The sequence below is a fragment of the Pezoporus wallicus genome, unplaced genomic scaffold (assembly GCF_028554395.1).
Source record: "Pezoporus wallicus isolate ANWC-B61680 ecotype Strahan unplaced genomic scaffold, APGP_CSIRO_Pwel_v1 contig_8090, whole genome shotgun sequence".
NCBI classification, from domain to species: Eukaryota; Metazoa; Chordata; class Aves; order Psittaciformes; family Psittacidae; genus Pezoporus; species Pezoporus wallicus.
The window spans coordinates 746,993-760,925 of NW_026642841.1; the positions used below are offsets into that span (position 1 = coordinate 746,993).

Here is a 13,933-nt window from a genome sequence, read left to right on the forward strand (position 1 = left end):
GCAGGAGCAGCCCATAAAGAGGAAAAGAGCCCATTAAATACATCACGGCTTATCAATAAATTACATCTTTGAAGTGTCCTAACAAGTCTCTACACACCTGGGAGCAGAGTAGGATTCCCAGCTCTCTGGAGTGAGTCCCTGCTAGCGACAGCACCCTGCCCTTCCCATTACCGCTGGCTCCCTTGCTGAGCAAAGCAGTGTTGAGCTGCCACACTGAGCTCTGGCCAGCACTAAGTAGTGGCTGGAACTGGTTTTTCATTGTATGGAAGCAGATGAGAGTTAAACTGATCTGTGGCTGGGGTCAGGCAATTAACACCTGCACAGGCAAGAAAACACTTCCCCAGCTACAGACTCTTCTGAACTGGGTGAACAGTTTCATTTATGAGAAGAAATGGAAAGCCCAGCATAGCCTGTGACACCAGAGCCGCGGCCTTTAGAGGAAGGCTTTGTCCCAGTCCATCCAGAATTCCTTAAGTTTAGCTGCACACAAGCTGATGCCAAAGCCACCGGACAAAAAGCTTTTTGAAACCCACCAAAGCCAAGAGAGAAAGAAGTCAGCAAGTTTACCAGAACGCATAAACACTGCAGAGCCTTGCTCAGCCAACAGCTCTGCCTGTAAACATGCAGACACACAGCATTGTGTAACATGGGTACACGCTGGCTGCCAGGATCCCATCCCAAAGTGCTCTCCAAGATCAAGGCAGCCTAAGCTGGGATGTGAGGCTTACCACTAGCGCCAGGACCAGGGTCCGGACCTTCTCCCCGATCTCTGGTGAGATGTCATTGCCAAACTGCTGCAGGGTAGTGAGGAAGCGCTTCAGCTTGCTGAGCTGCCGGGCACCACATGTGGCTGGGAGCTGCTGGTTCGTCAGCGAGGAAGAGGAGGAGGAGGAAGGACCATTGCTAAACCTCTGGGGTGGGGATGGAGCCCCGTTCAGGGTCGGTGGCGAATGGTTTATTCCATTGGGCACTGTAAATAGGAGAGAGAAGCAATATTTGGTGTTTAAGAGGATCCAGGAGCCTGCTGCTGCTGGCTAATTGCTGCTAGCAAACAGGGCAAGAGCCAGAAAAGGGGCTATGGGCAGAGCAGAGCCTGCACACTGGGCTGGAGGGCATCCAGTGTGGAGCTGGTCACCTATAACATGCGTGCCTTATCTCCTCAAGTTTCCCCTGGGCTCACAGGGACGCTCTTGCACCTCCCAGCACATGAGAACCACACACCCAGCCAAGGCACTGGGTTGGAAGGGACCTCAAAGCCCATCCAGTTCCAACCGCTGCCACTGGCAGGGACACCTTACACTAGAGCAGCTTGCTCCAAGCCCCTGTGTCCAACCTGCCCTTGAACACTGCCAGGGATGGGGCAGCCACAGCTTCTCTGGGCACCCTGTGCCAGCGCCTCAGCACCCTCACAGGGAGGAATCTTTCCTGATATCCAATCTAAACCTCCCGAGTTTCCTCAGGTGTGATTTACACAGTCACCTCCCTGGCATTTCTCTCCTCTGCTCAGCGAGCTTCATGCCCAGGGCCATCAAAAACCAACAGAATCAGCGCTCAGCAGAGCAGGCACACCACTGCTTGCATGTGAGGCAGCCTGAGGGGACACAGGGTCAGCCCTCAGCAGGAATCACTGACCAGGGTTTCCTGGCCTTTGTCAGGCAGAAAGTGACACCAGACATCCCAACCATCCTTCCCAGCCCCAGCCTTTACCAGTTCTCATTACAGCCAGGGGCTCACTAGCAGAACCTGCAGCTCAGGTGCCTCCTCTTTACCCCAAGAGGACCAACAGTATCCTGCCCATTGCTCCCACTGCACCTCCCTAGGGATTTACAGGGGGTTTCACAAGCAGGGTTGTTTTTCCCAACCTGGTCCCATCTGCAGCACTGCTTTCTGTAAGTGGAGAGCATGTCGAAACAGACTGAGGGCTGGAAGTTTGGGAACTCAGCAAGGGATCAGAATCAATTGTTGACATCCCCACACTGTTGTTGTGCAATCTAGAGCCCTGTCTGAAGAACAGCTGTGCACTGGGGCCCCAACACAGCATAAACCAGAGTTTGAGAGGGGGAAAAGTACATCATCATAAATACAGTTTTAGCTGATCCCAGGGTTATCCTTAAAGGCCAGACCTGAATCCCTTATGGATGTAAGTGCTGAAGGCCACAAGCCATATAAACCATTTCAAATGATGGCGTTCAGAGAAGCACTGCAGCCACCCAGCAGAACCCCTTGCATGCAGAGCATGCAGTGATGGAGCAATAACTTGCCAAAAGAGATGTGAAAACCATCACTGCAGCTTTGTGGGGTTCACCCCAAATCCTTGTGACCCAGGGAGGGGTTTTTGGAGCAGGCAGCAGGAGGGCCCTAACAGTTAAACCGCTCTGGGGCACACCAGGGTTGGAGGCTGGAAAGGCTCCACACACCTGGACCTGCTGTGGTGAGCACAGAGGGAAGCCAGGAAGATTTAACCAGAGTCAGTTAAGATGCAAGGGAAAGATAAGGCTGAAGAGACCATCAAAGGTGGTTCCTGCTAACCAAAGGGTGACAGGCTCTTTGGGGGCATAACAAAGATGTGGCCTTTTGCAGACAGAGAGATGATGAAATGAAGGCAAAGGCCAGGATTGAGAGAATGGGGGTACAAAGGCAAAGCAAACTCATGCCTTTTGTTATGGAACAACACAGCCTCAGAAACTGCTGTCCACATCGACTTCCCCAAGGCAGCAAAGGGAAAGAGATGTCCTGCAGAGATGGCATGTACCTGCAGGGTCAGCTACCATGGAGCACAGAGCTATGTGAAGGGCAAAGCTTCCATGAATTACTCGGAACACTTATTTCACAATAGAATTGTTATAAATAGGGGGAAAGCTGACCAGAGAAAGCTTTGCTCAAACAGCAAAGGTCGAGAGAGGGGATTCTCCTGCTCCACTGTGCTCTGGGGAGACCCCCCCCTGCAGCCCTGATCCAGCTCTGGGGCAGCACCACAAGAGGGACCTGGAGCTGCTGGAGCGAGGCCAGAGGAGGCCACGGAGATGCTGCAAGGGCTGGAGCAGCTCTGCTCTGGAGCCAGGCTGAGAGAGCTGGGCTGGGTCAGCCTGGAGAAGAGAAGGCTCCTGAAGGGGAGACCTGAGAGCAGCTCCAGTGACTAAAGGGGCTCCAGGAAACCTGGAGAGGGGCTTGGGACAAGGGCCTGTAGGGACAGGCCAAGGGGAATGGCTTTAACCTGCCAGAGGGGAGACTGAGATGGGCTCTTAGGCAGAAGCTCTTCCCTGTGAGGGTGCTGAGGCGCTGGCACAGGGTGCCCAGAGAAGCTGTGGCTGCCCCATCCCTGGCAGTGCTCAAGGGCAGGTTGGACACAGGGGCTTGGAGTAAGCTGCTCTAGTGGAAGGTGTCCCTGCCGTGGCAGGGCTTGGAGCTAGATAAGCTTTAAGATCCCTTCCGATACAAACCAGGCTGGGATTCTATGAACAGCTCTGCTGTGACTGAGGCTCTTCACCCGCTTCTCTGTTCCACTTCCTCTTATTGTTTCACATGAGAGACCCGGCAGAGCAATGGGCTCTATTTATAGCTGGGAGAAGGGGGGCTGTGGAATCCACCGGGGCCAGGGGGCTGCAGCTCCTCAGGAGAGGCTGCCCTGGGTGGCAGTGGTGGCTGTTGATGACCTCCAGAGCAGAACACGCTGGGTTAGGGCTGCCGTTAGACACAGCCCTGTAAGCACTCTGTGTCTGGGGCTCATCCTGCCTGGCCTGACCTCCCTGTGAGCGCCATTACCCCAGGGCAACCAGCAGTTATCTGCTCCTGCACAGCACCGGGACCTGCTCCCCACAGAGCCGGGCTGGAGCCTCCATTTCCAGGTGAGAAGACAGTGCTGAAGCAATGAGGTGGGGTACCCGGAGCAGTGGGGTTACCGGTTTGGGGAGAGGGGGATTCTAACCTCCTGGGAACATAAGTCATCGCCTAGGGTTACTCTGTCAAACTCTGTCTTGGATCCTCAACAGGCTTTTGCTGCTTCTCCCTTTTGTTAGTGATCCACAAGCAGACAGGGCCTTCCTCCAGCATGTTCCTCCTCACCTGCCCCAGCCATGGGCAGTGTAGGACACGCACCCACTGACTCTGACCAAGACCCTTTCATGCAACTGAGAAGTAAAGGAGCAAGAATGAACTTCACCACAGGCTGCATCTCTCATCAGTCTTGGAAAGAGGCAATTAAGTCGTGTGCAATCAGCAGATTCAGGCTCCTTGGCCCTGACCAGTGTGCCAAGCAACCTCGTTGGGAAAATTAATTCCTGTCACTTTGCTAATGGTCTTTTTCTGCCTGAGCAAAAGGAGAGCCATTAAAAACCCCTCAGCACACAGAGATGGGGATGTGTCTGGCGGGATAACCCAGTGATTAGTGCTACTGCCAGCACCACGCAATACATTAGTGTGTGTCCTGATGGAGCTGGATTGTAAACCTCCAAAATCCCCTGCCAGCATCAAACTGCGAGATACCCCAGGCACCATCACGGACAGCACAGCAATGCAGAACCAGCTAGGGAGATGCTCAGTGCAGGGCAAAAGGGGCGAGGAGAGCATGGAAAATACGTATGATGTGCCACGTGCAGGGCTCAGATAACTCCACGCCCAACAAAGAAAAGCAGCTTTTCTTCAGAATGGTGCTTTTTAACACACATTAAATGGCTTAAATGTTGGCTAAGGGAGGAAAAAAGGACTCTTCTAGGCTCTAAGAAAAGGCCACGTGTCCATCCCATCCACAGAGTCACCTCTGAGCCAGAAGTAAGACACTGCTGCAGATGGGCAGGACCAGGATTGACTGTGGCTTAATAGGCAAGATTATAAAGAGAAGATGGAGCAAAGAAAACCTGGATGGAGAGAAAGGAATTTCTGAGGCTGGGAAATTAAAAAAAAAAGGAAAACTTTCTAATCTCAGCTGCAGAAACGCTGCCTGCAAAGTGAGATAGAGCAGAGTGGGAATTAACTCCTCCAAAAGATAGAGTGAAAAGCCCAGCTCTTGGCTCGCTTGAAGCCTGCCTGATAAAAGACTTCAATTTCTTAAGGAATTTATGGTGGAAATCAAGGCTGCACTTGCAAAGAGAAGGACTCAAGGCAGCACTGGGAGCAAAGTAGGAGCAGGCAGGGGGTAAGGGGGATTACAGACCCTATCATACATCCTGCATATGGAACAGAACAGCAGAAAAGCCCCAGTCTCCTCTTCTTACAGCCAAGCAGCATGGCTGAGACATCCTCACTGAGACTGACCCCCCTGACAAGCAGAGCCTTCCCTCCTGGCTAGTTGGTCCCTGGGGAAAGCAGCGTTACTGGGATCTTACGTGCAGTCGGCGTGAAGGACACGGGCCGGGGGCCGCCGGGGTTCACGGGGGGCAGCGGTGGCATGTTGGGAGGAGAGGACCTGGACTGTATCTTCACTTCCACAGGCGATCCGGGCATCACTGGCACCCTCTTCTCACCAGCAACTGTACGAAGAGAAGGAGGTAACGCTTAGGGCCAGCCGGGGACAAGCATTTCCCCGCCCAGCACTCGCAGCACCGCTGCAAGGGTGAGGAGGAGAGGCAGGGGGAGGTCACACCAGGCTCCAACGCTGCTCTGCATGGCTCCGAGTCACATAGGGAAGGGGCAGAGCATGGCCCCCGGCCTGGGGACAGGCACTGGAGTGCAACACGTGTCCAGAGGTGCTGCAGGCAGGCTCAGGATGCCCGTGTTCACCATCCCAGCCTCCTGACTGCATCTTCTCACTCCTCATGCCTGAAGATGCTGCCTCAAAGTCTTCCTGCCTGATTGCTTTGCCCCCATTTAAGATTCCCCCAACACTCCCTGTGCCCGCATGCACCCCACCAGCACAGGGAACTGAGGTTTCACCTCCAGCCCTGCTCCCCAAGCAGCAAAACCATGCTCTGAAGCAGCCGATGTGACAAACAGCTCCCCGATGAGTTTGACAAGTTTGCTTTTAACCAAAAAGCTCAAAATTGAAGGCTCCTGCACCTCTTCTCCCTCACACCAGCGTGGTCCCTGTGCCAGCATTCATCAGCCTTGCATGCACCCTGTGTCCATGCTGCCTGGCTTGGAGATGGTCTCTCCAGAGGGACTGCAACCCCTATCAGACCCATGAACAATGTGGCCATACTCCTGGCTCCAGCAACTAAATCAGCCTCAAAAGGCGTTCTTGAAGGAAAAGCAGAGAAAAGGAGGAAATACGTTGCTTGGAGCAACCTGCTCTAGTGGAAGGTGTCCCTGCCTGTGGCAGTGGGGTGGAACTGGAGGAGCTTTGAGGTCCTTTCCAACCAAAACTAGTTGGGGATCAGATGTGGTTCATGCTCTTCTCTGCAAGCTCGGCTGTAGGCAGGCCAAGGAGAGCACCACATCGCTCCCTGCCCGCTGCTGGCCCATTCCCACCAACACCACAACACACTGCCACCTGCCTCATTTGATCTTCTTCACCCCCTTCCTATGAAACCCTCCTCCCCAGGCATCTGTGTCCAAGCTGATATTGCCATGTGTTGTGGTTTAATCCCAGGCGGTAACCCAGAACCATGCAGCTGCTCGCTCACTCCCCCCCATCTTCCTCCCCCTGCTCCTGAAGGGATGGGGAGGAGAATGGAAAGAATGTAGCTCCCATGGGTTGAGATAAGAGCAGCCCAGTAACTAAGGTATAACACAAATCACTGCTGCTGCCACCAATAATAATAATGATAAGGGAAATAACAAGGGGAGAGAATACAACCGCTCACCACCCACCGACCGATACCCAGCCCTACCCAAGCAGTGATCTAGCCTTTCTGGGTAACTGCCCCCAGTTTATATAGTGGGCATGATGTGCTGTGGTATGGGATACCCCTTTGGTCAGTTTGGGTCAGGTGTCCTGTCTCTGCTTCCTCCTGGCTTCCCCTCCTCCCTGGCAGAGCATGAGGCTCACAAAGTCCTTGGTCAGACTAAACATTACTGAGCAGCAACTAAAACCATCGGTGTTATCAGCGCTGCTCCCAGGCTGAAAGTCAAAAGCACAGCACTGCAGCAGCTACTAAGAAGGAGAAAAAATGACTGCTACTGCTGAACCCAGGACACCATGCCACAGATAGAGCGTGAAACCCATCCTTAAGGTTTCTCCTCTTTCCTCCTAAAATGCTTCTAGGGCACATTAAGGAAGCAGAACTGATCTGGTTGATTTACAGGGATAAGGGGAAATCACATGGAATTTATAGCCCCAAAATAAAAGCAGCTACTGCACGAAACACCAACCCAAGGTCCACGAGAAGCCAACACCTTCTATTCCAAGCTCCCACCCTGACAGACAAGAAGCAAACAGGATCAGTAAATTTAAAAGCTTTCTGCAAGGACCTGGGGCATCTAAAACCACAGATAAAAACCATCTCTCTGAAACTCCTCATTTTTAGCCTAAACACGTGCATTTAATGAGAATCATGTGAACAAACCAGACTGCAAACAAGGACTTGAGTCAGCCTCGAGTTGACCTGGGGCTAAAAACAAGACGGTGAGGTGGTCCCTGGGGAGACGCTGCCTCCCCAGTCTCCTTCTTCCACATTTCACTGCTCAGCAATATTTACTGCCTCACCAACACCAACATTTCAGTGCTGCCTCCAGACGCTTGGAGAGGATGCTGAGATGCTCCTCAAAAGGCCTGCGAGTCTCTCCACTGTATTAGTTACCCAAGATCATGCTGAAGAGTCAAATGCCATGACAGATTTTTAGGTAATGCTCCAAGAAGAGTAATTCTTGTCAATGACTGAATACTCCAAGTGTCAGAGCAGGACAGCTGCCTAAACTGGAAACATTGGGTTGTCTTCTTTCCAAGCCTTACCTGGAGTTGGAAACATCTCCAAATGTTGGGCTGTTTTTCAAGCAATGCCTGTAAGACACAGATTGAACCTGCTTATGGCACAACCCAAACGTCAAACCTGCAGAGGCACATGCTCAACTCTGCACCCAGGACCTGCCAGGGCTCACCAGGCAGAGAAGCAGGAGCCAGTGGGAGAGCTGCCTTCCCACCCCTGAACATGCTGGAGCTTCACATGGGAAGCTGATACACTCGGAATAAAACAAAACCTGACCACAGAGATGCTTCAGTCTTGGATGGAAGCAAGGATTTCATCTTCTCCCAAAGCCGATGAAGCCTGAAGACCAAGTTTCCCATTGATGGGAGTTATGGATTTCAGGTGCTGCAAAGCTGCTCTCTGGGTGAGGGCAGCTGCAGGTATGTACCAGTTTATGTTGCATGCCCTATATACTTGTGTGTCCCATTTAAGGAGCCCAGGTGTGCAAGAGCCTAGAAAGCCCCAAAGCTTTGAATACACCCGAAACCCTTCTCCCCACTGCTCTCCAGTGACACAGTGAAAGGCCCTGGTTTGATTTGACTCGCTGTGTTGACTGTTGATACGCACTGCATTTCCTTTGCTGCTCCAGTTCCCATCCTAGCATAACAAATTAAAGAGCAGCATATGTCAAGATGAAGTGCAGCTGATGATTCTGCTTTCTGGAGAGGAGAAAGAGCCAAGTGAGACAACAGCAGAGCACAGCAGGAGAAAAACAGGGGTCTCCACTGGTCCTTGGAAAGATCGCACTCCTGCTGTCCCCAGGGACTGCGGTTCTCCAACCACAGCAGTTTCAGAGGGGGCAGGTTCAACAGCCACTCAAGACACATTTCATCCTATTTCTTGTCTTTAAAGAAACCTTTCTCCTGTGGTGGCTGGTACAAAGGGAGTGTTGCTGCGACAGGTAACCTCTGAGGAGCCACTAGCATTTACTCGCATTGTAAACTGTATAAAGAAGGTGCTTCACTGATCTCTCCATGCCTGTGGGTTTGAGAAAAGGGGAAAAGGCACAAGAAGAAAACTAGTGACAAGTTTGGGAGTATCTCAAGTACCTGGAATATAAATTAGTCCTTAAATGCCTTTGGGAATTAGAGAACATCCCTGGCAGTGTTCAAGGCCAGGTTGGACACAGGGGCTTGCAGCAACCTGCTCTAGAGGAAGGTGTCCCTGCCTGTGGCAGGGATTGAACTGGAGGAGCTTTAAGGTCCCTTCCAACACAAACCAGTCTGGGATTCTATGAAATAAAAGCACTTCATGAGGAAAACTGGATGTTACCTTCTCCCAGAAAGCAAGGTAAAGGAAGAGAAGAGAGCCAGGAATAGCCCCCGGGGCAGACACAAACTGTCTCCTCCCATCTGCTCCCTAACTTCAAAATATAGTTCCAACAGATGGTAGAATAACACCAGGATGGGAGATTTCCATTCAGTAACAAAAGACCCTAAACCTGCCTCACACCTGACTGGGGCCACAGCTCCAGGTTACGTCTCCCATATGCATGGTCACGTTTCAGAGGTGATGGGCAGTTACAAAGTGAACATGAATGCAGGTAACTTCAAGCTATACTTCACACAGGTGGAGGATTTCTCAAGATTTACCGCTGTGAGGGTTAGGGTGGAAGGAGGAACCTGCCTGGCCTGGGAGCAGTTTTATACATCCCATTGATGAAGCAGCTGCAGAGTCAGAACTGCTCCCACAAACCTATTTGCCAGGCAAGCACTCTGGCTTTCTATAGACATCAGAACATGAAACATATGGGAAGAAGTGAGAGGAAACCACACTGAATGTGAGACAGCACTGCACAACCAACAGGTAAGCACAGGGGGGATTGCTCTTCCCTTCTGCAGTTTGTAGGACAAAGAGAGGAGACTCAAAAACCAGCCATGGACAACAAGGCTCTGACCCAAACTGAGTCTGCGAACCAACAGTTTTGGGTTGAGTTGATGTCTGTTGAACAGAAGACTGTGCACAAGGGCTGGCCCAGTGATTCAGAGGCTCAGCACTGAAAGCAGGGAGCTGTTTCCTGCAGAAAGAAGAGGTTTAATCAGAGCAGATGTTTTCAACTTCCATCTAGAACAGGCAGATTATGCTCATAACCTATAAAGCCACTTCTCACCTCAGAAAGTGACGAGCCCAACATTCCTACCTGCCTCTGGAGAGCAAGGGACTGGAGAATCATCCCAGTAGCAGCAGCCAAGGTTAAATTTAACAGAAGAAATTCTGGATCTGAGCCTGTTCTGGAGCCAGTGGACACAGACACTACCAAAGGGATCCAGTCCACCCCAAAGCATTCATTAAAGCAAGGGAGATAAGCCACACTCCAGACACATCTCTCTTTCCACTGGCCCCACCACCTCAGATGACACTGGGCCTAGAGGCATGAATTATAGATCCCCTACAGTCAGGAAAACGAACCCTTCCCACAAACAGCCCATGGAACCAGATGCTTCCTCCCCCAACACTCACATGGGTAAGTCTCTGGTTTAAGGTAAAGCAACACAAAGCTTCTCTAAATAGAATCATAGAAGGGTTTGGGTTGGAAGAGACCTCAAGATCACGCAGTTCCAACCCCCTGCCATGGGCAGGGACACCTCACACTAAACCATGCCACCCAAGGCTCTGTCCAACCTGGCCTTAAACATTGCCAGGGATGGGGCAGCCACAGCTTCTCTGGGCACCCTGTGCCAGCGCCTCAGCACCCTCACAGGGAAGAGCTTCTGCCTTATATCTAACCTGAACTTCCCCTGTTTCAGTTCAAACCCATCACCCCTTGTCCTATCGCTACAGTCCCTGATGAAGAGTCCCTTTCCTGCATCCTTGTAGCCCTCTTCAGACACTGGAAACTGCTGAGGTCTCCACGCAGCTTCTCTTCTCCAGGCTGCCAAGCCCCAACTTTCTCAGCCTGTCTCCATACGGGAGGTGCTCCAGCCCCTGATCACCCTCATGTCCTCCTCCAGACTTGCTCCAACAGCTTCCTTCTTATGTTGAGGACACCAGAACTGCACACAGATAGAGACCACTTGAAAGAGGGAACCAAAGGGAGGCATCAAACCCCAGTGCCCTCTCCAGCGGCAGCACCCTGCCTGCAGCCCAGTGCTAAGCTAACCAGCTCTATGCACCAGCCCGAGGAAGGAGCCAGGGAAGTGGCCCCAGCCCCACACGCTGCGATGGACCCTCTGTAGTTGGCTGCCGCCGTGGGGCTCCCTGGTGCTAGTCTGAATGCACATGAGAGGCAGCAGCAGCGTAACCTCCCAGCTCATGTAAATAGGGTGAGATGAAATATGGTTCAGCACCTCCCCAGCTTCGGCGAATGTTTATTTTGAATAACATGCTTATCTGCTCCAACTGCTCACCATCTGTTTTCAATCTCCACCAAGCTAATATTTTTCACATTTAGGAACTGAGAAATGGGAAGAATTGCATTTAAATGTTATTAACATCTTTCCTCCGCTCTAAGGTTGCCTCTCCCTCCCCTTGATGGCTCTAAGCCATCTGTAGAGCACCTTTGCAGTTCTCCAAGGCATGCAGATGAGAGGTTATCTACATGCAAAGCAAGAGGATCATTACTCAGGCTTCCAGAAGACACCATTTACTGCTATGCCGCTGCAATCCCTCCATCACCTGCTTCCAGACAACATCCTTCAAGCTCAAACTGGAATCACATCATGGAGGAAAGAGCCAATATTTTATCTTTTTGCAGCATCACTGCATCAAAAAGCGATAGGAGGGGGAAGACTGAAGATAAGCATCGGAAACAAGGCAGCCAATACAGCAGGATTAGGAATAAAAGGGTGATTGGGTTAGTCCCAGTTTGGTGGAGGAGGATTAAGAGTTTTGCAGTCAAGGTTACTTCTGTACCAATACTGACATTTATTTGCATGCAGGGTGACTTCCAAAGGTCTCCCTTTGCTCGAGCCAATAAATGACAATTTACAGCCAGAACTGGGAGATATGAGTGAGGCAAACAGGTCAGCAGCAAATGCTGGTCCTTCTCCATCCTCCTCCTCCACACCAAAGCAGGGAGCTGGCCAAGATGGTACTATAGCATCTGTTGCAGTGGGTAACTTATGTTCCTGCACAGATATTTCCTCCACCAAATGCGATCTGCCTATTTTTACCCTGTTCAGCTTGGGTTTATAGCACATCCAGGCTCCTGAGCTGCAAGATGCTGTGGGAGGGGAGAGGACTCGGCACCTCGCAGGAGAGCCTCGCGTCACACAGGAGGGAGCTGCTGAGCCTGGGATAGGCATTTTATACATCAAAAATAAACCCGTGTATCTCCATTGCCATCTAGTCCTCTCCCACACACAGCTGTTTCACTTTAAATCTCAATTCAATGCGAAACTTGGATAGAAGAACTTGAAAGAGCAAAGTATGTTATCGTGCACAGGCAGTCCCGAAAGCAGTTAATAAGGGAAATAAGATTAATAATTTATCCCTGAAGCAGACTGCAGATCCTTATCCCTCCTGCCCTTCAGTGAGTTTCAGAAAACCCTATTAATGTGCCTGGCTCTACAGACTCGTCAGCAGCACAGGCTGGACTCCACAGCAGTTCTCTTCTGCTGTGTTCCCACCCAGGCAAGATGGCTGCAGCTCCGGCTCTGCCCTCACCATGGCCACATCGGATCCATCAGCACAAACCCACCTGCACAGCATCCCTGCTGCCTCAGCTCTGGTTTCCTCTTGGTCTATGGGTTCATACCAGGGCCAGCGGTGCAAACACATGGATACAGGATCTATCTCCCAAACTATCACATCCAATAGCCCCCAGGGTAGGGTGTACATCAACCCCTCAAACTCTGGTCACCTTGCTTCTACAAGAACACAGACCACTTTGTGGTATCCCCCATTCTCCTTGTCTTTTCCATGAAGAAGCAAGGGAATAGTTACTCAGACCATGAAAGCTTCCCTAAAAACCATTTACACTCTGTGTGGCAGCCACCTGGGAGCTGTTGCTGTTCTTACCAATATACCACAGCAATTCCCTTCCCACACTGCTAGTGCCCATGCAAATACACTTGAATGACTCAAGTTCATTTCTTCATGTCAATGCCAACAGCTTCTGCTCATCCATTGTCCCAAAGGGATGCAGTGGCAGTGTTGGGGAGACCATCATGTCACAGGGCAGGGAATCCTCCTCATCCTCACCTGGAAACCTCCTCATAGAATCAGACTGGTTTGTGTTGGAAGGTACCTTAAAGCTCCTCCAGTTCCAACCCCTGCCACAGGCAGGGACACCTTCCACTAGAGCAGTTTGCTAAAGGCCCTATCCAATTCATATGATTAGTTACTGCTAATGTATTCTGGTAATTTTTCATTAGCTCATTGTTCCAGTTAAAGTTACAGAATAAAGATTTATTTTGTTCTTTAATCATCCACTCCTATCACAATATGAAGCAATATTTACTCCTCCACGCTATTTACTTCTTAGGCTAAAGCCCTCTGAATGAAAAATGAAAGCGGTTACGGACATCAAACAGGCAATTATCACAATCAGGGAAAAATGAGTATTTCAAAGTCCCAGCCTGCTGTGCTGCTCTCCAAATCCTCCGGCTCCAACTGTAACCATGGTGGCGGGAGCAAACTTTCCAGATGGGAACATCTGTCTCTCATTTGCCACAGGGAAGAAAACACCAGGAAGACGAACGGCTCCTGAGGCCGTCGGAGCCCAGACACAACATGGACAAAAGGGATGGACCACTTAGATGGAGACTGGGAGCAGCAGCTCGGCATCAAAGATTACTGGTTTTCAATAATTATTTGGGGGGTTCTACATACAAACGTTATGCTAGGAAAAAAGAGCTTGAGTTTCACTTACAGTAAATGCGATGTATAGTGAAAGCAAGAATTGAGATAACCATGCTGGTATGAATGTCCCTTAGTGACAGGCCAAGGGGAATAGCTTTAACCTGCCAGGGATGGGGCAGCCACAGCTTCTCTGGGCACCCTGTGCCAGCGCCTCAGCACCCTCACAGGGAAGAGCTTCTGCCTAAGAGCTCATCTCAGTCTCCCCTCTGGCAGGTTAAAGCCATTCCCCTTGGTCTGTCCCTACAGGCCCTTGTCCCAGGCCCCTCTCCAGCTTTCCTGCAGCCCCTTTAGGC

At 51.1% G+C, this 13,933-nt stretch overlaps 1 protein-coding gene across 5 annotated transcripts in view; it reads right to left on the minus strand.

The window, feature by feature from the left end:
* The window catches only part of CBFA2T2 (CBFA2/RUNX1 partner transcriptional co-repressor 2), a 58,798-nt gene that overhangs the window by 9,995 nt on the left and 34,870 nt on the right, over nt 1-13,933 (minus strand). For all 5 annotated transcript variants that reach the window (XM_057432382.1, XM_057432380.1, XM_057432381.1 and 2 more), the window contains exons 2-3: nt 5,322-5,465; nt 729-970 (exon numbers count right to left, since the gene is read on the minus strand). In XM_057432382.1, coding sequence (XP_057288365.1) covers nt 729-970; nt 5,322-5,465 — 386 coding nt within the window. The remainder of the gene's footprint in view (nt 1-728; nt 971-5,321; nt 5,466-13,933) is intronic.